The sequence below is a fragment of the Onychostoma macrolepis genome, chromosome 06 (genome assembly GCF_012432095.1).
Source record: "Onychostoma macrolepis isolate SWU-2019 chromosome 06, ASM1243209v1, whole genome shotgun sequence".
Lineage (NCBI taxonomy): Eukaryota > Metazoa > Chordata > Actinopteri > Cypriniformes > Cyprinidae > Onychostoma > Onychostoma macrolepis.
The window spans coordinates 23,690,574-23,717,180 of NC_081160.1; the positions used below are offsets into that span (position 1 = coordinate 23,690,574).

A 26,607-nucleotide genomic window follows, 5' to 3' on the forward strand; every position below is an offset into this window, starting at 1 on the left:
AAAAAGACAGTGACAAACACAATGAAACACTTCATTAGAACAGGAAAACTGACAAAGAGAAAATTTCAAGTCTCGGCTTAAGTTAAATCATCTATCGTGTTTGATTAACATAATTTTATGGAGTGATTCCTGTTCGTTACAAGCTATTGAAAAAACTGACAGCAAAAATTAATTATGGTTAAGAATGCTTTTGAATTTGGAACAACAGATAGTGATGGAATAAAATTAAAAAAAAATCAAACAAAAATTGCGTCATTCTTTATTGTAGCTTTGCAATTCAGTTACATTTTAGTACAAAGTTTTACTGCCACTGCTATTTAAGACTGACATGCATCCAGACTAACTGACACAGCTTGCCAAGTCCCATAGTTTCCAGTGATTTTCAGACTTGCACTTTTACGTGGAGTGTTTGTAGTACGATAACAGTTCATCCAGACTCTGTGTTTGAGCAGTTTGTGGTTGAGAAGGTTGTGCATATGTGGGTATGTCAGAAGGTTGACTAGAGGTAAATATGTTCTCTGTGTCTCTTTCTGTGGAATTTTGGGATTCAGACCACTTGAAGGCAAGTTTTCCTTTGCTCTGCCCTTTGTCTGTGGCTCTGTTGTGACTGGCTCTTGTGTCACCTGCGTAATAAGCAGGAGGAGGAGCAAACTCTGAATCTCGCTCATCTCTACGACGACTGGTCCACTGACCCCAGGAGAACTCTGGAAAAGGAAATAAATGTTGTGCATCTTCAAAAAAGCAAATGTAAACACTACAACCAATGAAGAGGAAGAAAGGAATATGGCGTGCATTTATGTGCACGATCATGTACCTTTGCCTCTGTCCCACTCTCTCACGTGTGGAACTCCAGGTTTGGTGTCTTTTCTCTCTTGAATCTCCACTTCCACTTTCCGCACTGTTGGAGGGGCTGGAGGTCCAACCAAAACTTCATCACCATCTTCATCATTCTCAGCATCATCAGCAGGAGCTACAACAGAACATCAGACATTATCCAAAAACAACCACATATGCCTTAGAATTCATCAACAACACAAAGATACACATTAATAGCTATTAATTAAATAACTAATATTCAGAAACGCACCCTCTTCTTCATCCCCTGGCTCCAGCTTGCTTTTCTTCATCCTCCTCATCCTCACTTTAGTGAGTCGAGCTTCAAGCAGAGCTTTCCGCTTCTCCTTCAGTTGCTCACGTTTGTGGCGCTGATCTGTGGTCTGCAGAAAGAAAGAGAATTGTAAAAAGCTGATTTAGACTTTAGCCAGTAGTAGAGAAGCTGAGGATATAGTGAGCTCACTAATTGTATACTGCCTACATAGGCAGCAACCTAGCTGAAATGAACAAATATTGTTTTAATATTAAAAATAAATAAAAATTGATCACATTATTAAAATAACTGTGATTAACATTCATTTTAAAAAATACATATGCACAAAATATTGGTACCATATTAGTTACTAATATGAATTATTTTTTATTCTGATTTACTGGTCAGATTAGATGTATATCAGCTGATATTAAACATTTATTGGATACTGGATAAGCTTTTGGAAGTCTTTGCTCTGTAAGCACACTTACAACAACTTAAAATGCTGTCTAGCTAGCCAGCTCATGGCGCTTCATTTAATTCAGTTGATCTTACCTGGTCTCTCAGCATATCTAGAGTTTCTCTCTGTTTTCTTCGTTGGTCCTCATCCTGGGCAAAAGCAAAATACCCAACACCCAGCTCTCTGGCCTCTGAAACAGACACACAAAAAAAAATTATGTGAGACACTATGAAGATGTAATTCAACACTCTCATAGAAGCACTAAGACTTTTCAGTGTCTGTAGACTTTTTACCTTGCTCTTTGATATTTTCATAGTGAATGGGTCCAACAGGTTTCTTCATCTGCTCCTCTTCCTCTCTCTCCCACTGCTCTCTCTGCATTTCTCTCCTCATGTCATCAGATAATAGTGTCCTGTCAGCACCTGTCACCCTGCACACAATAAAATAGACAGAATGAGCAGGAACAATACCAATTTGTTACATACAAAAATAGCAAAGGTAAGAACAATAAATGTACCTCTTGTTCTGGAGTTCTTGGTCCATTTTCTGAAAATCTGGTAGGTCTTTTCTCAGACATCTTCGAGAACGTCCTAATGCATCAACATAGTCCACCCTGCAAAAAAGAGAGAAAGAAACCCACCGCTAAGTTCAAATCGTATTGCCTCTTCACCAGGTTTAAAAATTTATAAACATTTATAAACCCATGGTACCATTCTTCATTTGCGTTCTGTGGGGGTGGAACAGGGATGTTCACATCAGAGTCCTCTCCATCTCGGTCCCCTGCTACATTTGCAGTGCGTGTCTGTGGTTCATTCCTCTGGTTGATGATCTTTTGAGTGAAGTCCACCAGGAAAAGACTTTCAGTCTCCTCATCTAAAGATAAAAAGAAATGCAGTCTACTTCAAAATCAGTTCATTTTTTGTTACACTAAAAAACATCCAAAGCAGAATAAAAATTAGTTCAAGAGGTAAAATATTTGAATATGGGAATGCCAGCAAGCATATACCTGGGAAATCTCCTTTTGTCATCTGTTCATAAAGACGTGCCTTTTCTTCCAATTTTTGCCTGCATAATGCATCAGGAAAACATTAATGATTATATTTCACAATTTGAACAATGAAGGAGTTATAGTACTCTTAGATGTATCTGAATCATGAATTCTTTGTTAACATCATTATATTTTTAACATCATTTTAACATTTTATATTCAGTGTGTAATAAATATATTCCAAACAAAGTTTTATTTAAAAATGTCATCATTGTATCATTATGCATTACAGTTACATTACTGTCATTACATTATATATCAGCACTCAAAACAGTAAGGTGTATAGTTTCCAATTATTTATCATATTAATAAAAAGTATTTAGATGCACATAAAAAGTTGAATAATATGTCCTCATTAGCATGAGTTCTTGTTTTTCCAATTTGTGAATGTCAGACAGTCTGCAGCAAATAAAACAATTTCTGAAATATTATTGAAGGCAACAGGTTGTTATGGTTGTTTTAATAATAAAAATATTTGGACAATTAAGCCATGCTTATATATGAAATTTATTGTATTATATTTTCAAAACTATCAAAAAAAAAGGGTCTTCTGCAAACATGCTACAAATTTTCACAGAACATCCATTTTTGGGATTATCTGTATTGATATTTAGTCTTACTGGGTTATATACCAACATTCATATATTTTACTTTTAGGGCAGAAGAAAATGAATTAATGAAGAGGATATAAAGAATCAGAATAATGTAGTAGCCATTGAAAGTTCATTTACCTGGATTTATCTAGTGTGTTTTCTTCCTCTGCAGTTTGCTGAATGTCCCTCTGAGCTCGTGCACTGACTCCTTCATTCTGTTTGATCCAGATACTGGGCTTCTATGAGCACACAAACACATAATCAAACACAAAAGGTTTTTATGTAATAATTCAGAGATCATATTTAGCTGCCAGTGTCTTACTTTTATTTTCGTCTTAGACTTCTGTGCGGCTCCTGCATCTTGGCCAAGTCGGTCGTGCTTAAATTGCTCCTGTTTCCGATATAATTCCGCTTTCAAATCAACCAGCTGAAATGTAAATGAAGTGGATGTTAGTTAGGAGATTTAAAAGGATCGAGCCATCATTCCCAGTTTAAAAACAGCCTCACAATGCAAGTTTACTGTCAGCTGTCATGCTAAGCTAACTATAAGTATAACCCACTAACAAAACTAAAATGCTCATTCCTCTCATTTAAAAGAGCACTTTAAGATACGAATTACTCACCGATGACGCTGTAACACTGTATGGTTTTTTCTTTTTATCCATATTAACTGTAGCTTTTTAGGTACACCAGGCTAACAACACTGACATTCAGAAACAGTGTACCTCTGTAAAGGACAAATGTAATCTGCCATCTACTGTCTCGGAGGTCACACTACAATAGTATTTTGAATTTTAACATTAGTGAAAAATATAAAAACCACAAATTTAACGTCAAGTTGCTTTAAACTGCCATGCTCCACAACAGGTTACTAACATATTAAATGTCAAAAAAATATTCCATTACGCTGGTATCATGTCATAAAAAAACCATGGTAATACTCTGGTACATTTTTTGTTAGTGAAAAATATGAAAACCAAACGTTGCTTCAAACTAAAAAGCTCTTAACAATATTATCAATACAATGGTACTCCGTTACATTATTACTATTGATCAAAAGAAAATGAATTAAATGCAAACCAGAACCATAAAAATAAATGTCAAATACGTTTTTCACATGGGCAGAATGATCATGTTGTTGGAAGAACATGCTGCCAACCATGTACAAAGATGAGTCCACTTAAAAGTGTGTTCGCACATAATAGACTCTATAAGTTACAGAGGAATTATCAGGTCAGTCAAATAAACCTGCCATGGCAATAGTTCAGTGGTCTAGTAACAGTAATAGCTATTGACACAGCAGTGTACCACCATATGACTTCACTTGTTATCATCATATTCATATCACCCTAAGGGAAATCTCTCTCACACAAATACAGTAACAATCAGGGATTTTTAGTTCTGTTTGTTTTCACAGTTACAGTTGTAGACTTTAAGGCTAATTGTTAACCAAAGGCTATTATAAAAGTGAGAAGCAGATCTTAGTGTGCAGACCTACAGAAGCAGTTTGATCATTACAGAAGGTGGGGTTGACTTTTATTTTTTACTTTTTCTGTGCATTCTGCATATTTATTAAATACTTTTAAAGTGCAGCCATTAAGAGTGTTGTCGTAAAACAGAACAAAACCAGGTGACTTCCCAGGATGCCTCTGCGTTGTCGTGCCAGCCACATGTTTCTGCTCTTATGTGCTCTCTCCTTGTGTGTGGAGTCTGTGAGAGGCGGCACTAGCTTCCTCAGTCCTGCTCAGAAACCACAGGTGAGTGTATGTCTGGTGGATGTGTTATATGTTTTGGAGTAAACCAATGTATGTAAATTAAAAAAAATGAAGCAAGTCAAAATGACAAATTAATGCTAGAAATTTGGCATCAAATGTGTCCAATTTCAAGGGTCGAAGGCCACCACGGGTGGGCAGAAGAGATGTTGCTGAGCCAGAGATCCCAGTGATTAAAGAGGATGACCAATTCATGGTAAAAACTCAATGCAAGTGCACTTTTAAATAGGATTTCACTCAGTTACTACTGCAGTCATAATTTGTTCTCACTATTCATTCAGATGAGTGCTCCGTTCCAACTGTCTGTGTCTCTGAGTGAAGCCGAGTATGAGAAATATGGTCCTGTGCTGCAGAAGGTTCTGGTCAATCTTCTTAGCGATTCCCCACTTGGTGAGTTAAACTCTTTATTTTAAGAACAGATCTATGAAAGTGGCAAATGCAATAAAACAGCTAAAAATTAACTAATGGAAAATGGTTTAATTTCCCAGAACGTGTCTCAGATCCTTAAAGAACCCTGAGACTAAGATTACTTTCTGGCAGATAATTCCTCAAGACAATATTTTTTGTTGTCTTTGAATAATTTTAGTCTTCTAGAAAATTATTATATTAAATGTGTTATTTTTTTCAGAATTCTGACAGGAGCTACCAGTTCTACAAGATTCAACTCCTTATAAACAATTAAAAATGTTTGTAAATTAGAAATTATGTAATAATTTTCCAACACCACAATTTGACTAAATAAAGGATGACAAAAAAATATTTTTTGCCTCTGGTTTCTCTTTTCTTTGCTCAATCACATCTGTTTCACATTTAATAAGGTCTGAAATAAAGCAGTCTTGTTCTTCTCAAGAAAATAACTTCATAAACCCACTCATGTTGCATACACAAGATCATTTATTCAATCTTCTTATTTAGACAAAAGTTACATTTATATAAAACCAACAACTTGGTAAAAGCTATTTGTTGTGGGTTTTCACAATCTGTTTTACATTTTATTTTTGCATAAACTTTCACGTGATGGCGTAAGGAAAAATGACTTATTCTAATACAAGGGAAGACACAAGCCGTGTCTTATAAGCATACATAACTTGTAAGAATGCATGCAGATACACGACAAAAGAATCCTGAGAACAAAGAACCATTTTAAAACACAAAACTGAAGTGATATTAAAATTAATCGTTACTAACATTTTTAACAGATGTGAAATTCCCTACAACACTTACAAAACTTAAGTGTCAGTGCTCATACACTTAATAGCACACTTCAGTACATTCAAATATAAATCTTAACTTTTTTTTAGCAAAACTAAACTGATGGCAGCTAGACTAAGATTGCAAGGACTTCAGTTGCTATAGTAACATGGAGTTTCCAATCACAGGCCGTATATATGTCTGGTGTTCTGCCGGACTGTTTGCAGTACTGTGGTTAGGCTCTCTTCCTTCAGCAGACTTATCTCATGCAGAGTATGTATGCCCATACCAGGATGAGCAAACCTGCATGTGGACTTAGGCACCTACAGAGAGAGGAATATTATGTGTATGTGTGTATTAAAGGTACCATATTATATGACAAGGCAGACACATATATGTAAGTGGAATCAAACAATGTGCGCCTAATAAGATGCACTGATACCTGTCTGGGTAGGAAATACGGTGCATCGGTCTCTAGTAAGATTCTGTTGAGTGGGATTTTCCTCACAGAGTCTCGAGCCTCCGCAGCGTGATGGTACGTCACCAGTCCAGTGAAACCCACACACAGGTTAGAGAATTCACTTAGGAACGGCTCAATCACAGAATAGCTGTTGGTAAAACAGTGTCTAACACACAATAACTCAAGTTAGTATTAAAAAAAAAAAAAAAAGGAAAAAAAAAATTATATATATATGGTATATTTTAGTGCTGTCAAACGATTAATCGCATCCAAAATAAAAGTTTGTTTACATAACATGAGTGTACTGTTTATTTTATTATGTATATATAATTTTTTTTTTGTGTGTGTGCGCTTAATATTTCTGTGAAAACTGTGATACCCAGAAAAAAGAAAGGAGGATATTAATGTTTTTATTCAGCAAAAGTGACAGACGCTTTTAATTTTAAAACTTAGAACATCTAAAAAAAAAAAAAAACATGGGTAATAGGAATTCAGCTTCATCACAGGAATAAATTACATTTTAAAATACATTAAAATAGAAAACAGTTCTTTTAAGTTGCAATAATATTTCACAATACTATTGTTGTTTTTACTGTATTTTTTATTAAATAAATGTAGTCTTATTAAGCCTTCTTTTAAAACAGCAAAAAAAAAAAAAAAATCTTAGTTTTACTTCAAAATAATTTCACTCCAAAACATTTCATAAATTGTCTTAGGTTTACTAAATAATAAAGAACAATACAGTAATGTGAAAATAAAATTAAAAAAGAAAATAATAAAATTCATAAAATTAAAAAAAAAAAAAAAAAAAATTATAACATTAATTTAGTTTGAGTTTGGAGTTAAATATAAACGGTGTTATTTTCAAAAAAAAAAAAAAAAAATCTACGTAACATCAATTAAACCAGCAAGTTTATTTTAGGTGCACTGACCTGTGTATTTTGTAGTCCCAGGGGACACACTTCTTCATAATTTTCAGCAAATCATCATCAGCATCACGGCAATGTATGACAAGAGGCTTCCTGAGAGCAACGGCCAACTGCAACTGCCGTTCAAACACCTTGACACACAAAGACAAAGAAATTGTGAGAAATAATATATTTTAATTTGATATAAAAATATTTGGAAGTAATCATCCTGTCTGGCATACCTCTTTCTGCTTCCATGAGTCGGTGGAATTCTTATGCGAGTAATCCAAACCGATCTCTCCAAATGCAATGGCCTTAGGGTGACGCATAGCACCCATGATGCTTTGCTCATAAGTGTGGTTATACTCCTTGGCAAAATGCGGGTGGCAACCAAAGGCTCCCCACACTTTCTCCTCTCCTAGTAGCCCTTGCCAGATAGCCTCTTTCTCTGTGATTCGTGGGTTGCAGAAGTCCGCAATGCAGCCCCTAAACTCCTTTGGGAAAGTACTTGCATACATGCTCCGAAACTTTTGGAAACTTCCCTGGAAACCCAACTTCCCATAGAGCATGTCAAGGTGACAGTGCGTGTCAATGAATCCTGCAGAATTTGCTTGCGAGTAGTTCAAATCTGACAGCCTGAGAGGCTCTGAGCCAAGAGACATCCTGCGAGTGGCACCGTCCTGAGAGAGGAGCATCTGTGAGGATGCATAAATATTTGATTCTGAAGTCCTGCGTGTAGTAAGATGCGAGTAATCCCAGTAACCAGGTGTATATGGGGCGGAGGCAAAGGTTCTGAACCCGGGGAAAGCATCGACCAGTGGAGAAGAGCTGATGATAGACTGTTGTAATTTGAGGGACTGCCTGACTGTCCTACAAGGTGTGTAGTTCTTGGGTGGCTTGAAGTCAGAGGCTGTATTCTGAGGTGAATGCTCTGACAAAAGCTCCACACCCCTGAATGGGACGGTTGGGGAACTGTTACCCCCTGGTGACTCTGGTGCCCACAGCGCTTGAGGGAATGTTGAAGGCTTTAAAGCTGGTGATAGAGAGTAAGGATGGCATTCCAAAGCTGGAAGAGTGTCATTATAGTCCACAAACTCACAATCCCTTTTAAGCTCAGCTGTTTGTCGCCCCTTTGTTTCGAAAGACTCATCCTGTGAGAAGACTTCAACCTGCTCGGAGTCCTCAACATCTGACCAATCTGGCGATTCTGGACGCTTTAGGATCACACTCTGTACATAGAGACAAAGTCAGTAGCAATTCTCTTAAAAGACATTTATAATAGTGAAAAATAGGCATACTTCATATAGGACTTCATTTATTATAGAGTGCTTAAACTTATTAGACCACCTGTCATAATAAAGAGAAAATACAAATATATTAGAAATCTGTCAAAACCTTAATTAAAACTAGACGTTTTGTTATTTATTACAAATAACAAACTGAAACAACCAAATAGTCTTTATTGACACATAATAGGCAAAAAAAATGTATATCTTTCGTTTTTATTTTGTAAGGCGTCTTTTGTCCTTGATAATCTTGATGGCATTGTTTTTATGTACTTTTATACGATTTCTGTTGTTACTGACTTCCAAATAGTTTCTAACTGTTCCAAAAACTTGCCTTTGATTAAACTTATGTGCGATCTATCCTTGAATCCATTCAATTTAAACAATAGTTATATATTAGAATTAGAAAGTCACTACTGTGACTAAAGATCTTACTGGTGTGGATTAACCACTACAGAATCATAAAAAAATGATTTTGGTAATCACCAATACTGTTAGTTTAGGGCAGCTGTGGCACAAACCTTACATTGGGTGGTGGTCCAATATTTGTTAAGCACTGTATGTTAAAAGTTCTAAAGTTTGAGGATGGTATGATTTTTTTGATGTTTTGAAAGTCTCTTATGCTCACCAAGGCAGCATTTATTTGATAATAAACATTGTAAAAACAGTAATATTGTGAAATATTGCAGTTTATGTAACAGTTTTAATTTATTTTAAAATGTAATTTATTCCTGAGATGGCAAAGATAAAGCAACCATTACTCTTGTCTTCAGTGTCCCACGATCCTTCAGAAATCATTTTAATATGCTGATTTTTTGCTCAGGAAACATTTCTTATTAACAATGTTGAAAACAGCTGATAATATTTTGTGTGGAAACTGGAATTTTTCAGAATTCTTTTTATGAATAGAATGTTTAAAACCAGCTTTTATTTTAAAATAGAATTTTTTGCAAAAATGTAAGTCTTTACTGCCACTTTTGATCAATTTAATGCATTCTTGCTGAACAAACATGTTGAATTTATTTCCAAAAAACACTTATTCATTACCCTGGTGTCCAGCTTTATTTCTGGCCCATCATCTTCTGTGTCTATGAACTCCAGCGCGGGAGGCTTGTCATCTGTAGTCGTGATCAGTCGTTCAATCTTCTCACTGAATGAGCAGCAGTCAAGCTCAGATGTGCTTTCCTCCTCAATTGCCTTTATAAGCTTTTCTGGGGTTTTCTTTGCAGATAGACTTTGAGGCCCACCAGTTGATGACTTTTTGTTTGCATTCCCCATCGCATCATTCAGCGCTTTGAGGAGAATGACTTTCTGCCCTTCTACTGGACTCCTGCACTTTTTTCCAGCAGAAGGAGGTGAAGGTCCAACAGAGGACTGTTGTCCTGAAACAGTGTCCTATATGCCACACACAAAACACAAATCCAGTCAATTATATTACATTTTTAAATACAGACATTACATAAATGTATAATGTCTATTATTACTTACCTCACCAGGACTGTTTTTTTTCAACAGTGCTCTGTGGCGTCCAGACGGTTTTAAGCGCGCTTTGGGTGTACTGTGTGGGGTGCTGAGACACATGCTCTCCATGTCGCCCAGTCCAGCTGACCCAGTAGATGTGTTCAGGCCAGGAGAGCCAGCCTCTATTATACCACCATCCTGATCATCTCCATCCCAGCATGTTGGCTGTGCCACACCCACACTGTTCTTCATGAGCTTTCTGGGGGAGTCCTTGGCCTTATTCAGCCATGTAAACTTAACCTTTTCCCTTTTGCGGTTCATTGTACTAAGACCTTGAGAAAGAAAGGAAATGTATACATAAAATACATAGATCAAAAATGAGAAACACAAACATGTGCAGCCTTTCTAAGCCCTATCTGAGATGGATTTATTTGCAGGTTCTTTGATGAAACAAGCCAAAATACACTGTATTTATGGTGGAGATGGAGTTCAGCAACCAGATGCGTTTGCAAACAACTTTGAGACTCACTTAAGTTAAATATAGAGTAATATTCATTTAATATTTACGTGTGTTTAAAAACTCCATGATCAGGCATTTCCCGGCAGGTTAGTCAAAAACTTAAAAACAAATCGACGTTTCTTTTATACTTATATTTACGTTATTATTATACACGAATAAAGAAAAAGCATAAACCTGTATACGATGTAAAACACGTTAACATGTTAATTCAAAGAGCTATTAGTTAATTACAGATGCTAATAATTAGCAAAAGCCTCATGTCTGGCCTAAAACTGTGACCCCAAGCGTCAGAGCACATAACGACGATCACAGCAACGGTAACGTTAAACAGTCTAAAAGTGCGTAATAGTGTTGATTAAACACGAGTCAGTCCAAGCAACGACAAAGTTAATATTACAAACCTTAAGGCCTGTACGGATGAAGAAAGTTCAGGTGAATCACGTGCGTATGTAATTAGCGATGCGTTCACTCCTGCCAACACTCAACATCTTACTGGACCCCAGACAGCATTGCGTGGTGGTGAAAGCTTAGTTTGAGACGTACTAAGTATGGAGTGTGTACATATCTAGCACGTATGTATGCTTTGAGGGGATAAGAAAGGGAACGTTTAATTCAACAAGTGCAGCATTTTTTAACGGGTGTTAACAGTGGTCGAATTGTATATATATATATATATATATATATATATATATATATATATATATATATATATATAAAAAAAAAAAAAAAAAAAAAGTAAGGGAGATTGTGCTACGGAGGTATCCTGACAAACAAAATGTGTCTTATTTTTAAACATTTTTATTTAACAAAAAATAAGCTTTATTAAATGAACTATGGTTTATGAGCTTATGGGCCTGACATTTCAAGAAGTTTTACCGGTTTTTTTTTGGGACCATTTGGTCTTTCCAATGTAGTTAAACCAATGCACACACACACTTGCATGCACACAGTCTGTGTGCCAAATGACATAAATGGTGCCCCTTATTTAGTGGTGTGTGATATTAACAAAAATTATATAATATTTTTGGGGGGATTTTTGTCGATAACAATATTTTGCTGAGTGTGTTTTTGTGCTGGTTTAGGCTTGTCGTGGATAAATAAATATATGATAAATAAATCGCCAGTATGGCGGCAAGTGTATGTTTTAATAAATGATTCAATTCTTCAATCAAACGATTCTTTTAAAATGGCTGATTCACGGTGCGTTCCAAATGGGATATATCTCCAAAGGGCACTTAAAAAACTAACCACTAGCAACTCAAAACTATAGCCACTTCAAAGGGCCCTTCGGAATGAAGGATTTCGAAGGGTACAACTGATGGACACTTTGGGCTCCCATGATCCTTTGCATGATGACGGCGCCTCCGTGGGCACGAGATGATGAAGCAGAAGGGCACTTCAAGAAACAGTTGTTTGGTCCCCTACACCCTTCAAAGCTCTCACTCCAGAGGGTAAACCCTTTGAAGAGATTAAGGCATAGGGATGAGCCCTTCCGAATGGAACGCAGGGTCAGTTAGAATCGAGGGACTTTGAATCGAAGCAAGTTGAAGCAAATCTATATGAATGGATCATTGAATTGATCACTCGATTCCTTCAAAAACAGATTCGTTCAGGAAAGTGTTGCTCTGAGACGCACGACAGCTCTGCTTCGGCTTTGTTTGGAACTATTTCATTTGCAAAACAGGAAAAAAAGACTGTTTCTAAAATGTAACTCACTCAATTAACTGTCTGTTGAACTGCTGTATAAAATTAAACATTGGCGATCTCAGACACCTGCTGATTCTTGTATGATATTAAAAATAAAAACTTACACATGGATATTCTTCTTTCATTATTTGAATTATAGAGTCGTTCTAACTGCATTCTAATAGGCTTCATAATGCAATGAATGCTTTTGGACTCCAACTCACTGACATACTTGATAATGTCAGCTAGCGTGAATTAGAACAGGGTCAGTGGCGTAGTGGACGGGCACACACTGCAGGGGCCCCCGCGATAACCTCCCCGTGCTGAGTTGCATTGTATCATGTATCGACGCTAGCCAGAGATATTGTCAAAAGCATCAAATATTGGCAATATTAAGAGCGTATGGCATTTCCAATTAATTATTAGCAACCATATAAATACATATTAATTACTAATAAATGCTGGCTTGATGCAAAAGTCATTAGTCTTATAATTAGACACACAGACATAATTAAAATTTAGTAACTTTTTTCGTTTTTATTTACAAAGATTTTTCCAAATATGAATCTGAAACAAGAGTAAAAGTATACAGAGAACCGTGATAAAAAAATATATAATATAGCAAGGCCTACCACACAGACAGTCACACAAAATCTGCATTCTGCAGTCAGTGAAACCTAAAGATACCCATGTTTAAAGTGTACATTTGCTTAAGAAAATATTCCTCCTGATCTGAGGTTTGTCAACACTGTGTATTTTACAGTGCCAGACTATATTGTCCATTCATGGTGATGGTGCAGAGGTTTTATTAGTAAATATGCACTTATTCACATTCACGATAATGTTTATATTTTCATCTGTTTTGCTGTTCTCTGTTCTCCAGTAGCTTCTGTTCCACCCGCTGGCTTATGCGTCGTAGATCGGCATGAATGCTGGGTCTCTGAGCAAGGTCATCTTGTAGGCAGCGGGCTATCTCCAACTGACAGATATCTTCCCTGCGCACCAACCGCCTCACAACTTGCAGACAGCGATCTCGCAAGGTCAGCACTGGTAAACAAATATAAAAGTCAATTTTAGACAGTTCTATTGCTAATTTACAATTGGTTATCAGTCTGAAAGAAATATGTATACCAGGCAATGTGATGTTGGCAATTGCGACTTGTCGATTTTCAAGGGGGGCTGGCAAATACATCTCTTTATTGTTGACTACCATTGGATCGTCAGTTTCTGCATCCCGAAACATCCATGGATGTCCTGACAGAATCAGAAAAACAATATGAGAAACTTTAATTCAAATAGATCATTGCACTACTTAAAAGGATAGTTCATTGTGAAAATTCTGTCATTAATTACTCGTTCCAAACTCATTTCGGTGTAAACTCTAAAAATAGTTCAACCCAAAAGTATTGTTTAGTGTAAAACTAACTAAAAGATTAGCAGATAGGCTGTCGATTCATTAAATAAGCTGTTTGCTCTAAAAAAAAAAAAAAAAAGTTTATTCAGCGTAGTGAAGCCTCTCCTCCATTGACATCCATTAAAAAAAAAAAAAAAAAAAAAGGTTTCTGGTCTCCTTTCCCACATACTGCCAGACCGGAAGCGTTAGCATTATCTGTTAAACTTTTTCGGCTAATGGTTGCAGGCTTGCCTTCTAGTGGCTTTGGTAAAAAGCAACACTCAATATGGCCGCTCTATCGAATGAAACCCCGCCTTCTGAGCAAAAGAGCCAATTGCTAATCAGTAAAGTCAGCGCATCACTGCAGCTGCAGTTAGAAGTCCCGGTTGCTATAGAAACAGTAAGTGTTCTGAGACCTACACCGGCTGATCTAGGACTCAGTTGTGTCAAAGTATACTTTGTTCATGATATCAACCCAAACACTTAGCAGTTTGGTCTGCCTGATGTAAAACTATTGTGTTGAGCTGTTTTGTACATTGACTGGCATAAAAGGTGTAACAGGCTGAAAGTAGTTGCCCTAAACAAGTTAAACGCCTCAGACAGTTATTTTCCAAATTTATTTAGACCATAATGCAACAATAATCGTACGAACCCACATAAGTTGTCATTCTTCGGCCGGTGTACGGCTGAATATCTGCGTATGGCTGCGGCTCCCCGCGGAAGTTGATCCAGACGGGCTTCACGACGCGCGGACTGCAGTTACAGAACACCACACAGGCCGGTGTCCGGCTGACCAGAGATCGGACCAGCGGCAGCGCCTGCTCCGGAGACTCCTGAGGCATCGCCAAAGACCGGACGAGACTAATGAAAGATACGAACAGCAGCCACGCTGCAAACAAATAAATACACAGACTAGAAACGTTAAAGTTCTCCTCTAAATAGATAAAACTCATGCGCCACGGCCCAAAGCATCGGGGAACGGTGGGAACGGAACGTGTACGTGACTGTCAACATTCATACAGCTCGTCGTTTGTTGTGATTGCGTAATCATGCGAGAGCCAGTGAAGAAGACAGCGCGACTGCGTAGCAACACCTCCCTCTTGCGGTTTGTTCGGAAATGAAAACATGAGACACTATTAAAACGTTACAGCAGGGTTTCATCAAACTTGATCCTGGAGGGCCGGTGCCCGCAGAGTTTAGCTCCAACTTGCCTCAACACACCTGCCTGGAAATTTCAAGTAAGTAAGTAAGACCCGATTAGCTGCTTCAGGTGTGTTTGATTAGGCTTGGAGCTAAACTCTGCAGGACACCGGCCCTCCAGGACCGAACTTGGTGACCCCTGCATTACAGCATAAACTACAGTACTTCTCTCTCTCTCTTTTAAATGGCATATGAATTATGAAACAACAGACGTTTCAAACAGTAGTATGCTTCACTGTTGTCACTTGACCTTAATTCAGCAAAAAACTTAAAATAATATCACCAAATTAATACAATTATTTTCAATTTCTAATCCATTTTATATGTATATATTCACATTTACGTATAGTCGTTTAGCAGACGGACGCTCTTATCCAAAGCGACTTACAAATGAGGACAATGGAAGCAATCAAAATCAACAAAAGATCAATGATATGCAAGATACACACATCCAAGTTCATTTTTAATTAAAAGTGTTTTAAACTAACATTTTGGTAACACATTACAATAGTCCCACTTGTTAACATTAGCAAAAAATGAGCAATATATTTGTAACGGGATTTATCTCATGTCCATTAAATATTATTACCAGATAATTTTATTTTAATAATGTATTAGTAAATGCAGAAATTAACCATGATTAATAAATGCTTTTTATTGTTGGTTCATGCTCAATAATGTAGCTAATGTTAACATATGGAACTTTCCAAATAGAAATTTCCCTGAAGAAAAGATTAAACACGATGCCACATTTCAGAAGCGGTTTATTGGCGAGAATTGATCAGTACTGAACAGTATTTAATCTCTTGAACATTACAGATATGCAAGTCAGTGTGTATCATGTTCATGTTTTCTTATTACAGCTATGTAACTGACTAGTGAAGAATGAGCATGTCTGTGTGCTGATTTTCTGCGTAAAGTGTGTATTTTGCACTCCATTTAATGAACATGTGAACAGAATCTTTATATTTTAGGAAGTTTCTCAATGCAGACTGTAGTTTCTCAGCATACCAATTCTGTTCTGGATACACGTTTTTGGATCTCAACTCAACATATACATCATATTATCATTCAATTAAATAGTATCCAAATAAAACAAATGTAAAGGATGAAGCAAAACAGAGAAACTGAGAAATACAAAATACCCTTTGAGAACTGCTCTGGATATCGAGTCTAAATAACATAAAGGTTAACTCCCTGATATTTCCTTTATTATTCACCGACTGACAATTTTATCCAGGAGTTGTGTGCCAAATGTACCTGACACAAGCACATGGGACATAGCGTGTGGGGAATGATTTAACTCAAGCAGTTTACATCTTGTTTTGAAGAAGATGTCCAAGAGCATTTAATTGGTTGAGGTATTCTACATGATTGTTGATTATGTTGCTAAAGGTGGGCATGAAAAGACTTTGTCAGACTAAATGAGATCATCACACTTTGGTGTTAAGAGATTTGATCTTATTTTAACACAATACTCATAAACATCCAAACAAGATGGCATCTTGCTTAACTGTTATCTAGGCAGTAACAATGAAGAAAAGACTGCTAGACGGTAAATTAAGTGCATTACAACAGACTGTAATATCTTAAAGAGCCCATCTGGTATGATATTGCACATATCAGGCTGTAATTTACACAGCACAAGGTGTGTGAAGGCAACAACTTGCATTCTGTTGTTCTTTCTACTCCTGTATCTTATGCTACCCTGTCCCCTTTTTCTTTCCTCTCCCTGTTCATGCACACATCTACACATATAAACTCACAAACACACTTTCTCTCTCTCGCTCTCTGGGTGAGGTTTTGGGGTCTCATGTTTTTGGGGTGACAGAAGAGACCCCAGGGGGAGCATATGCTTGTGGGCTGTAGGGTTAAAGGTCACAAGTAATGCTCAAATCACATTACAGGCACAGCAAGCGTGACCCCTCGACACCCTCCTCGCCCTGTGGGATTGTCGGTAACAGGGCAGAACGAGTCAAACCCCAGAACCGAGGTGGACTCAGATCTTTTTTCACTGCTGAGAACTTCCATCCCATATGAGAGCCACAGGTTCTGCACTGAGCAATTGTCCACGCATACCTAAGCAAAGAAATAAATGTAATTATACATGAAAATCAATCAAAATTCAAATGATCAAAAATACACTTTTGAATGTACAAAAGCTTTGAATCTCACCCTGGAAACCAACTATGCAGTGTGGAAGGTCGTCCAATCAGGTTGAGGTTGTTGGCCTTGTAGACTGTAAGCGTCTCGTGAACATAACCATGTGGATTCACATATGCTGCCATTGGCCCATACAGAGATAGACTAAAAACAGGAGTGCTGAATAAGTATTTGTTTTCATTTCAATCTTAAAAGGAAAGATCACCCAAACAATTGTAAGTCTTTCATCATTTACTCAGGCTTAAGTCGCTTAAACCTTCCAGTTCACCATAATTGTCAAATCTGAGAGGTACAATGAAGGGAAATAATGACTTGATGTAAACTTTGGGCTTTTTCTCAAATAAAGCTATCATATAGTTTCAGAAGACTTCGAAATGGAAGAAGCAACAGACATTTCTTTCCACATTGTGATGTACATTCGAGTAAAATGGATTATCGAGGAAGAAAAAGTGTTGGGTGAGGACTTGGGTTCTATCCATCAGCTGTTGATTAAGCTTGTAGTCCAAGTTACTGTATAAAATTGAAGTAAAAATGTTAATATGCATGAATGACCTGTTCACAATAAGATCAACAACATGCATTTAGAAAATAAGATGGGGTGAATTTTTATTTCCTGTTGACTTTAATGGATTATATGACCACTTTCACATTGCTTTATTTTCTTCATTGGAGCTTGACACACTTTGGTGCCTTGAATGACCATCAATTTATATGACATGTGGGTGAATAAATGATGACAGAATGTATTTTTTGTGATCACCCAAAAATGCAAATTCTTTCATTTTTGTGATGAACACAAAAGAAGATATATTGAAGAATGTGAGTCCCCATTGACTTACATAGTATTTTTTCCATACTACTGAAGTCAACAAGGACCAACAACTGTTTGGTTACCCACATTCTTCATAACATCTTATTCTGTGTTCAGCAGAAGATAAAAGCAGAATTTGCATTTTTGGGTGAACTATCTTTTTAATATTTTAAGAGTAACTAAATTGTGACTAAATTCTCAGTGGTTTTAAAGTTATTGTCTGACCTGAAGATCTCATTCTTGCTAGTTATCTCTGTATCCTGGCACTGTTTACAGCAGAGAGAAGTGCACTGTAAGGAAACATACATACACTGTAAGGAAGTGCATACATTTTTTAAAATCCTTTTTCACAATATGCATAAATAACGCATAAAGAGACTTACATAAACATTTATAGACAGAGGAAAGCATACACATACACACCCTGTCCATGATGTCCAACTCACAACGCAGTCTCTGGATGGCACTGCCAATCTTCAGTAGCTGCAGTCGCAGAGCATCATCTATTGGTAGACACGCGGCCACCCTGTATGAGAAATCTGCAGGGAGAGAGACACCCTCTAATAACTCGACTGTGTGTGTGAGCCTGAGAGCATCTGTGTACCTGAACCCAGTGTGTACCTGTGGGATTTGTAGGCAGGGACTCGTCTTTGAGGTTTTCATCCCATTCATGGAGTTGTTTCTTTACTCTGCTCATGAGAGTTTTCTAGAGAGAAACACATACACAACCATCAGTGCTAAAATGTTGTCACTGATATTATAAAAATGCTGATGATTTTTTAAATTGTACATTTTCAGAAATATTTGTCAAAAGAACTGTTCATTTCTAAGGGGGGAAAATGGTTTAAGTGGGGAAAAGAAATCACACCTTACTATGCAAAATAAGAATTGGAAAAATGTATAATATAATAAAATTAATAATAAGAGATCAAACTCACAGAGTCATATAAGGCATACACCCAAGGAGGCCATGAGGTCATACTAGCACAATTAATCTTCTTCTGTGAAAGAAAGTGAGAAAATGAGAACGTATTACATATTAAGCAAAATGTTTGTTACTTATGACTTACAAGGATGACTCAACATTTTAAAAGTTAATGTTTTACAATGGCAAAACAATAAAAAAGCAAAATAACTGTGATTCCAGAACCTTTAAGAACTGTGTGTTCTTAGCTCAAAACGAATTTGCAAAAATCGGATTTCATGTAGTTCATCTAAATATGATCGGATTTCAATTGGATTTGCACAAAAATCAGATTTGGGCTGACAGTCTGAACGAGGCTTTTAATAAAAACAATAGTTAATGAGGGGGAAAATCATTTACATCAGTTACCTGTCTATAGATCTGGCTGCACCGGTCCTGCGGTGGTGTTGTTTGTGAGTGTTTGGTCTGTGGTGTGTGTGTAGGTAAGCGGGGCAGGAATTGCAGTGCACATAAAGGGTCTGGCAGAATCCTCTCAGGTAAAATCTGTACTTTTGCCTGACGAATCCTACAAAAACAAAAATTTGTGTGTATGGCACATTGTGACAGCACATTGTAGTACCTAGTGAAAGCATGTGTATAGCCCTACCCATCTGCTTGTGTGCGTATTTCATGCACTCTGAAGCGCTGCCGTCCAACAGCTTTGATCTTCACTGTCTCTATGCCGTACTCCTGTTCTTCACGAAAAGCATAGATCTCTGCAGTTGTCCCAAACTCTGCTTTTATCTCCACTCCACTCGCATCAGGACTGGGAGAGATAGAAACACGTCAAACTACAAAGCGCACGTACAAATGTAAGAAGTATAAATACACCTGCAAACCCACCACTGCAACCTGCTTGGATAATGTTCTCGAAGAAGAATCAAAGGTATGTGATCATTATTGTGGAGTAGTTATTATTCTGCACCTTGTGTCTGTTAATACCTGTGTGCAAGCACTGCAAACGTGCGGTCTTGGCTTATGAGGTTGCGGAACATGCTGACCTCCTGTGGTCGGAAAAGCTGCAAGGGTAGCGTCTGACCTGGGATCAGAATGAGTGTGACGTGGGGAAGAACCGGCAGATTCTGCACACTGTCCTCATCATGCAGGGTCCGGCCGTGAAACTCCTCCATGTCTGAGCCCAGATACTTCACAACATACACACAAACAGGAAAAAAGAGACTGAGATTTTATATATACATCAGCTACTTGCATATTATGTGCATGCTAATGAATTCAAAATGAATCTATAAGGTGCTATATTCTTAAAATAGTTTGAAACATAGCCTCAGGTCAGGTCACATGACTGGTGTTTAAATGTACTGTTGACAGATGACACTCACAGCGTGTGAAGTTGGCAGACTCGTGTCAAAGTTTATAATACTTGGCTTTTCTGCATCCTCACCATCTCGATCCTCTGTCTCCATGTCATCCTCTTCTTCCTCTTCATTTTCTGTAGAAAAACAGAAAGATAGAGATTAGAGCTAGAATATTATTTCACTTATCCCAATCAACATCACATCATGTTTATTCATTTAGGACAGAAGGGAACCCCAAACTGAGTCTGGTTTCTCCCAAGGCTTTTTTCCCTCCATTACCGTCATCTCATGGAGTTTGGGTTCCTTTGACTTGATTAATTGGAGTCTAACAGACTGTTAATATTCAGTAATATATAATCAATTTGACAGCCCTGACACTATTGGGTGACAAAAAAATTACAACTGAATTGAGCCGAATAATGTCACAATTGACTTCTGTGTTATAGCTGGGTCAAATTGGTTCATAATTCATGAATTTTGCAACATCAACACTGGTATTAACTGAATTGAATTCCTTTTTAATACTATGAAGCTGCTTTAGATCGATCTCTATTGCATAAAACACTACAAAAATAAAGGTGACTTCACTTGACTTATTATTTACTGTATTTCCTTTTAGTATTCGCTTTCACTTTGTCAACTACATTTACAACCTATTTTAATTTACTTTCGATTTCAATCATACAGAGTCATTTGAGGACAACCGGACATGCATAAAACCATTAATAAGCAAAGAGCAAGCAAATATCTCATCTGGATAAATAACACGAAGATTATAATAACGAATGTCTGCTGACAATACAATAAAGGTACAAAATGCGTGCACACTTCAATCAAGACTGTTGTTACAGCTATTAAGGCAACAGATACGAAACGTGTCGCAGAATATTGTTACTAATAAGTGTTTTACATAACAGGTGTACGCAGACACTTGAAGTTAGTAGAGAAGCCCCCTTGTCGGCTGTCATGCACGGCGTCAGCTGCGGATCTGGATCTGTCAGTAAAGATCTCCCTGCATGTTCTGAGGAGGACATTAAGCTGGCATGCTTTTGATACTGCTATATACTATGTGCTTATTAGGAAACTAGCAGGCATACGTACCTGGCAGGAGTTGTAGTTGGTTGCCCATTTCGTCGTTAAGGTTGTTGTCGCCTCCGCCCCTCTCAGCAGCCATAGCCGTGTGTTTACAATCCGCTCTCAACAAGCGCAGCACTACCGTGAAGAGATATGTGGCGGAAAACATACAGCGCCCTCATGTGAGTGGATGTCAGTGCTCCAGTGATTTTGACTCATCCAAGTGACTCGAATCTTTTGAATCAGTTCACTAAAAATATCCATTTAGTAACCATTACACCAGTAGGTGGCGACAAGTTGTGTGTGTTAGAGAGAATCATTTAATCAAACTGATTCTTTAGGCCCTACAGGTAAACCAAGGAAACATTGTTATGCTATGTTAAAATTTCACGTTCTCACAAATTTATGAAGAAGCTAAAACAAACAAGTGAAAGAGTCGTATTCGTTAGCAGGTACATTGAGTTAGCGTAATTGTTTGTTTATGTTTGTTAATCGCAATTAGCCTTTCTTTTGGATAGGTGCTGGGTATCATACTTTGGTAAGTCTGCTGATATTTATGAATTTCTTTCTTTATGAAACCTTGTAAGCCCCCAAAGTGCTATTGTATTCAAATTATATGTAAATCAAGCATAATTTCTCGTTTTAATAAAACACACTACAATTCTAGCTAAACTACAAAAAGCAATTGGTTTGATTTTAAATGATACACACCACATAAAACCGTAAATGTAGGCGTTGCTGTTCAAAATAAGCCTTTTTTTAGACTTTGATTTTCAAACATAGTGGAACACGTCTGTAGTTAATGTGATGAACTGCACCTGTGGTTGCTCTGCTTGGACACCTGTGTGAACTTGAGGAGTGGATTGATTTAAAAAAGTATTTGTGCACATGGCACATAAATGTGACATTACTCATGAAGATAACTTAATAGGCTAGTACATTCACTTTGCGTTTAAATGTTTTGAAAAGTGTAGGCCTATATTTATTATGTATTGGTTTGTTTATTATTCTCATTTGCTTCTCAGGTGGATGATGGCTACAGCAGAGCTTTTATGCATAGTACTTCTGTTATGTGTGTGTGCCTGTACTTGTTTGAGTGACTATTACTCACTGCTTGGAGTTTCTCGCTCAACATCTTCAAGAGAGATCAAGAAAGCATTTCACAGGCTGGCCCTTAAACACCATCCTGATAAAAACCAAAGTCCTAAAGCACAGCAGATCTTCACACACATTGCTCAAGGTGTGTGTTTGGATGTAAAAGTATAAAAAAAGTATTTACTATATAACTAAAGTATTTCATGATTAATTTTGTTCAATTTTTCCTCCAGCTTATGAGGTACTATCTGACAGAGAGAAGAGACGAGTCTATGATCAAATGGACCACCTAACTAACCCTGATCAGGCCAGGGAGGGAAAGTTCAAGAAAGGTGAAAAAGAGGATATGGACAGCAATCCCTTTGTTGATGAAGGGACATTTCATAGTAAAAGGGGATTCCAGCATTTTAGTTTAGAGGAGTTGCTTCATTCACTGCGGATGGATGATGACTTCTTTATGGGCGAACAACCTGGTTATGAAGGATGGAGTTTTATTTTTGGGCCTGAGGATGATGGTGATGAAACCGTCCTCCTCAGTGATCTTTTCAACATGCTTTAAGGGTTTGTGTATCTTGACCACATTAAGTTAATGTATTTATTAATTACATAAACTTAAATAGCTTTTAAAGTGCTTTGCATATTTAGCTTTCTGCTGTGTTTATTAAATAAAATTTCAATTTAAAAACAAATCTCTGTATAATTGTCATTATTTTATAGAGAATGCCCCTGATATTTATGTTTTTACTTGAAATAATTTTAAGAACATTCATTTCCAAAGATAGCAAGTTTGGGGATTCACCAACATGAGATGTAAATGAATAAAGATTATATGCAACTCTTTTTAATCAATGTTACAGTTCATAGATATTGATATGGATTTGAACACAAAGCTTTACCTGAACTGCACATTACCTACTGCAAATAACTATATGTTAAGACTCGAAATTATGAACCATAAATATTATAATCCCCTTCCTTATTTCTGTACAGTTGATATTTCCTTGTGTCAGCTCCTCAACTCATCCTACTGATTGGACTGTTTAGAAACGCCACACAATATTGAGCAAAATATACTGATGCATGATCAAAAGGACTGACGCTCAGATAACCGAATCCTTGATAAATGTTCAACCTACTTTATCATGCTCCGCATTTCCTGCTTGAACTGGAAAGGGTGGAGTGTCCAGGGTGTTTTTTCCCTTCTTTGTTCAAACGATGAACAGTGATTTTGTGTCACTGTGTTGGTCTCCACTTAGTGTGTTTTTGTGTGTGTGTGTATGTGTCTGTACTTAACATTTGTCTGCAGCAGATTTACTGACGGCTTTCTTTAGCCTGATGACTACAAACCTGAGTGAGTCAGACACTGCAGATCCTCTGTGTGCCAGTGAGATAAACCACCTCCCTTGTTTTCTTTCTTTCTTTTTTTTTTTTGGACTGCGAATGAAGGAACCAGAATTACACATTCAGGTTATGACTAACTACAACACTTTCAGGGTGCTGCTGAGCCTAAATGCGGTGAATATGAATCAAGGATAAGAAAATATTAATGTTTATTTATGTAGACAGTGAGTGTAGAGGAGAAGAGGATATCATTAATCAGTTCCACCTTTGTTCAGTAGCCATTGCATATCCCGAAGCAGCATCCTAGAGATATGAAAATTATATTTTAGAAGAAATTAAAGGCAGAAAAATCTGAAATTTCACATAACGGAGACACCATGCATAATGTGATATTGTGTACACTTCCTTTTTTCTTCTAGTTCATCACAAGTGATTTGCTAAAATCTGGAAGAAATAAAAAGGAAAACATTCATGCTGCAATAAAGACATAAACAGTCTAATACAGAAGGACATCTCATAATATACACACGTTTCTGCACTCAGTACCCAGGATATTACTAAAACATCTGTCATTTTAGAAACAAGATGGATCTATTGCAAATAACATTACATCCAATAAAATAAGTATTAAGTTAAAGTTAGGTTGTTTACCTCTTTCATTGTACTTTTCTCCCAGAGAATTGAATGTTCATACTAACCCAGACTAAACTCAGGCTAAAGACGTTTGAGGAAGGAAGCATATTTCTGTAGAGCAGTTGGGAAAATGTCATGGCCTTATTTAAGCCTATAGAAATGGCTTCCTACTATTAATCATGAATGTAAAAATAACAGTTGCAGATTTTACTCCTGGATCAACTTATTGGTCACTTCACAAGTTGCAGCTGAAGTTAACGTCAACAAACAAATGATGCTAGACCTTTGGTCAGTGCTACAGTAGCTTTGCTTTGCTTAGCCATTTTTTTGCATTTACAAACAGACACTGACATCTGAACTATGGTTTTAACCTGTGATCTTGACATTAGTATGAGAGATTTACATTAAAAGATATTCTGTAGTCCCGATGCTGTTTTTCTGCATTCACTTCAGTGATCTAATCTGAATATCAAAATCAGATTAATGCTTGTGTGTGTGTGTGTGTACTGGTAGGCTATATATGGTTTACAAGGATACAAATGTGTATAATGACATGGGCACTACAACGTAAACATGGTTTATGAGGACACTTTCTGTGTCCCCGTAAAAGAAAAAGCTTAAAAAACATACAAAATGGTGTTTTATGAAATTCAAAAATTGCCAGTAGTTTCCTGTAAGGGGTAGGTTTAGGTGTAGGGCAATAGAAAATACAGTTTGTACACTATAAAAACCATTACGTCTATGGAGAGTCCAAAGAAAAAAGTGTGTGTTTTGGAGCATTATGGATTAGTTATGCTGAGTATGATTTTTCTTTAAATTGTTACTAGGGACGAGTTCATAGAAAATGAAATATTAGAACATAGAATATTCTGCTCTTTGGATGTCTGTTGTTGAGGAAGGTTATGCAGGATAAGGGGGCTATTTCCTGTAAAGCAAAAGGCCATACTCCCTCAAATAGCTTTGACCAAAGTCCAGTTTCTATTTTTAATATTTATTTTAAATATATATTATATTTATTATATATTGTGTGAGATACAGGCTTAGAAAAATCTGTCAAATCTGTGTATTAGATCTGTGCTCCTGAACTACGTGGCCAAATTTATATATGGGTCATTCTTCAATTGGGGTGGCAAATGAGAGGCAGAATTTGTAAAAATGCTTGTTTTTTTTTTCTAATAAAATATATTGCTATGCATTTAAAATTAGTTTAATATACTATATCCGTTAAAATGAAAGCTTAAGAACATTTAGATTTTTAAATAATTTCAATCAAACACTGGTGACACAGCCACTTATGTCTATGTCATTTTGAATTAACACCACAGACTTTATATTGCAAGTTACTACAGGCTCTGTGGTGTTACCAGAAAAGACAGTAACACCACAGACAAATCAGCCTAAATCCAGACTTTTTTAAAATGGAGGCTGTCATCATGATGATTTCAAGATCAGGGGACATTTTGAAAATATTAATAAGTATGTATTTATCAAAATTTTGATTAAAATATATCAGATCTGCAAGTTATCAACATAACACCACAGACACTAATAAAGTGTTACATGTGAAATTGTCAGAAATTTAGCTAAATTTAAGAAAATTAATAAGAAAGAATGTACTCCCAATGCACCCCTCAGATCAACCAGCACCTGCAATGACCTTTACACACAGGAAGTAGTCCAAATAGAATTCTCCCTTTTCTTAAAGGGATGACATCAATTGTTGTAACACCACAGACATGAATTTGGGGGACACAACTTTTTTTCTTAAATATAACAAAATAAGTATTTTTTAAAACAATTGAATAAAATTGTACATGTTAAATAAAATCTATATTCACAATATAACCACTTTATTTGTGTTAAAAATTTTATATTGTTGCAATTACATTCCTTGATACCTCTCTAAGGTATGGCGGGAACATCCATATTTTGTTACAAATGCAATCTCTAAAACCCAATTAAATATGTATTTTAAAACCAAAAAAATTAACTATTAACAGTGCACAAATTGTGTTTACCCTACAGAATACAAACATGCAAACACAAGTTTATTTCAACTGTTGTAAAGTAGAGGACGACACTTGCCACCACAAATGAAGAATGACCCACATATCCCTATACACTATATAGGCTATCAATAAAAAA

The 26,607-nt window shown here is 36.7% G+C and overlaps 6 protein-coding genes across 12 annotated transcripts; 2 read left to right on the forward strand and 4 right to left on the reverse strand.

The window, feature by feature from the left end:
• Positions 1-230: 230 nt before the first annotated feature.
• Positions 231-3,965, reverse strand: ccdc174 (coiled-coil domain containing 174). Its single transcript, XM_058778469.1, has 11 exons — positions 3,812-3,965; positions 3,511-3,615; positions 3,327-3,427; positions 2,554-2,612; positions 2,258-2,420; positions 2,065-2,160; positions 1,841-1,977; positions 1,643-1,737; positions 1,088-1,217; positions 815-970; positions 231-704 (listed from the first exon to the last, which is right to left on the reverse strand). The coding sequence occupies exons 1-11, from the start codon at positions 3,851-3,853 to the stop codon at positions 397-399; spliced, it is 1,392 nt and encodes a 463-aa protein (XP_058634452.1). The 5' UTR covers positions 3,854-3,965; the 3' UTR covers positions 231-396.
• Positions 3,966-4,609: 644 nt separating this feature from the next.
• Positions 4,610-5,710, forward strand: ghrl (ghrelin/obestatin prepropeptide). 2 transcript variants are annotated; one of them, XM_058778507.1, is made up of 5 exons: positions 4,610-4,711; positions 4,808-4,945; positions 5,076-5,156; positions 5,242-5,350; positions 5,589-5,710. In XM_058778507.1, exons 2-5 carry the CDS (start codon positions 4,832-4,834, stop codon positions 5,594-5,596), a joined length of 312 nt encoding a protein of 103 aa, XP_058634490.1. In that variant the 5' UTR covers positions 4,610-4,711; positions 4,808-4,831; the 3' UTR covers positions 5,597-5,710. The 2 variants fall into 2 exon arrangements, with proteins under 2 accessions (XP_058634490.1, XP_058634489.1); XM_058778506.1 differs by lacking the exon at positions 4,610-4,711 and having other exon boundaries at positions 4,733-4,945.
• Positions 5,711-5,841: 131 nt separating this feature from the next.
• Positions 5,842-11,343, reverse strand: tatdn2 (TatD DNase domain containing 2). Of its 2 annotated transcripts, none has more exons than XM_058778448.1 (7): positions 11,188-11,343; positions 10,294-10,598; positions 9,853-10,200; positions 7,762-8,748; positions 7,544-7,671; positions 6,594-6,777; positions 5,842-6,474 (listed from the first exon to the last, which is right to left on the reverse strand). In XM_058778448.1, exons 2-7 carry the CDS (start codon positions 10,585-10,587, stop codon positions 6,334-6,336), a joined length of 2,082 nt encoding a protein of 693 aa, XP_058634431.1. In that variant the 5' UTR covers positions 10,588-10,598; positions 11,188-11,343; the 3' UTR covers positions 5,842-6,333. The 2 variants fall into 2 exon arrangements, with proteins under 2 accessions (XP_058634431.1, XP_058634430.1); XM_058778447.1 differs by lacking the exon at positions 11,188-11,343 and adding an exon at positions 10,834-11,160.
• A 1,640-nt stretch (positions 11,344-12,983) lies between these two features.
• Positions 12,984-15,059, reverse strand: vhl (von Hippel-Lindau tumor suppressor). The gene is made up of 3 exons (XM_058778491.1): positions 14,518-15,059; positions 13,604-13,726; positions 12,984-13,519 (listed from the first exon to the last, which is right to left on the reverse strand). Exons 1-3 carry the CDS (start codon positions 14,816-14,818, stop codon positions 13,326-13,328), a joined length of 618 nt encoding a protein of 205 aa, XP_058634474.1. The 5' UTR covers positions 14,819-15,059; the 3' UTR covers positions 12,984-13,325.
• Positions 15,060-15,812: 753 nt separating this feature from the next.
• On the reverse strand, positions 15,813-22,121 carry crbn (cereblon). Of its 4 annotated transcripts, XM_058778467.1 has the most exons (12): positions 22,105-22,121; positions 21,421-21,531; positions 20,344-20,453; positions 19,946-20,148; positions 19,611-19,769; positions 19,373-19,529; positions 18,978-19,040; positions 18,661-18,745; positions 18,463-18,578; positions 18,265-18,329; positions 17,241-17,372; positions 15,813-17,144 (listed from the first exon to the last, which is right to left on the reverse strand). In XM_058778467.1, the coding sequence occupies exons 2-12, from the start codon at positions 21,491-21,493 to the stop codon at positions 16,967-16,969; spliced, it is 1,341 nt and encodes a 446-aa protein (XP_058634450.1). In that variant the 5' UTR covers positions 21,494-21,531; positions 22,105-22,121; the 3' UTR covers positions 15,813-16,966. The 4 variants fall into 4 exon arrangements, 3 of the variants coding, with proteins under 3 accessions (XP_058634450.1, XP_058634449.1, XP_058634451.1); XM_058778466.1 differs by lacking the exon at positions 22,105-22,121 and having other exon boundaries at positions 21,421-21,708; XM_058778468.1 differs by lacking the exon at positions 22,105-22,121 and having other exon boundaries at positions 20,406-20,453; positions 21,421-21,552.
• zgc:152986 (uncharacterized protein LOC101884054 homolog) lies at positions 21,777-23,158 on the forward strand. Of its 2 annotated transcripts, none has more exons than XM_058778495.1 (3): positions 21,777-21,931; positions 22,419-22,633; positions 22,722-23,158. In XM_058778495.1, exons 2-3 carry the CDS (start codon positions 22,423-22,425, stop codon positions 23,045-23,047), a joined length of 537 nt encoding a protein of 178 aa, XP_058634478.1. In that variant the 5' UTR covers positions 21,777-21,931; positions 22,419-22,422; the 3' UTR covers positions 23,048-23,158. The 2 variants fall into 2 exon arrangements, with proteins under 2 accessions (XP_058634478.1, XP_058634479.1); XM_058778496.1 differs by lacking the exon at positions 21,777-21,931 and adding an exon at positions 22,187-22,324.
• The last annotated feature ends 3,449 nt before the right edge of the window (positions 23,159-26,607 follow it).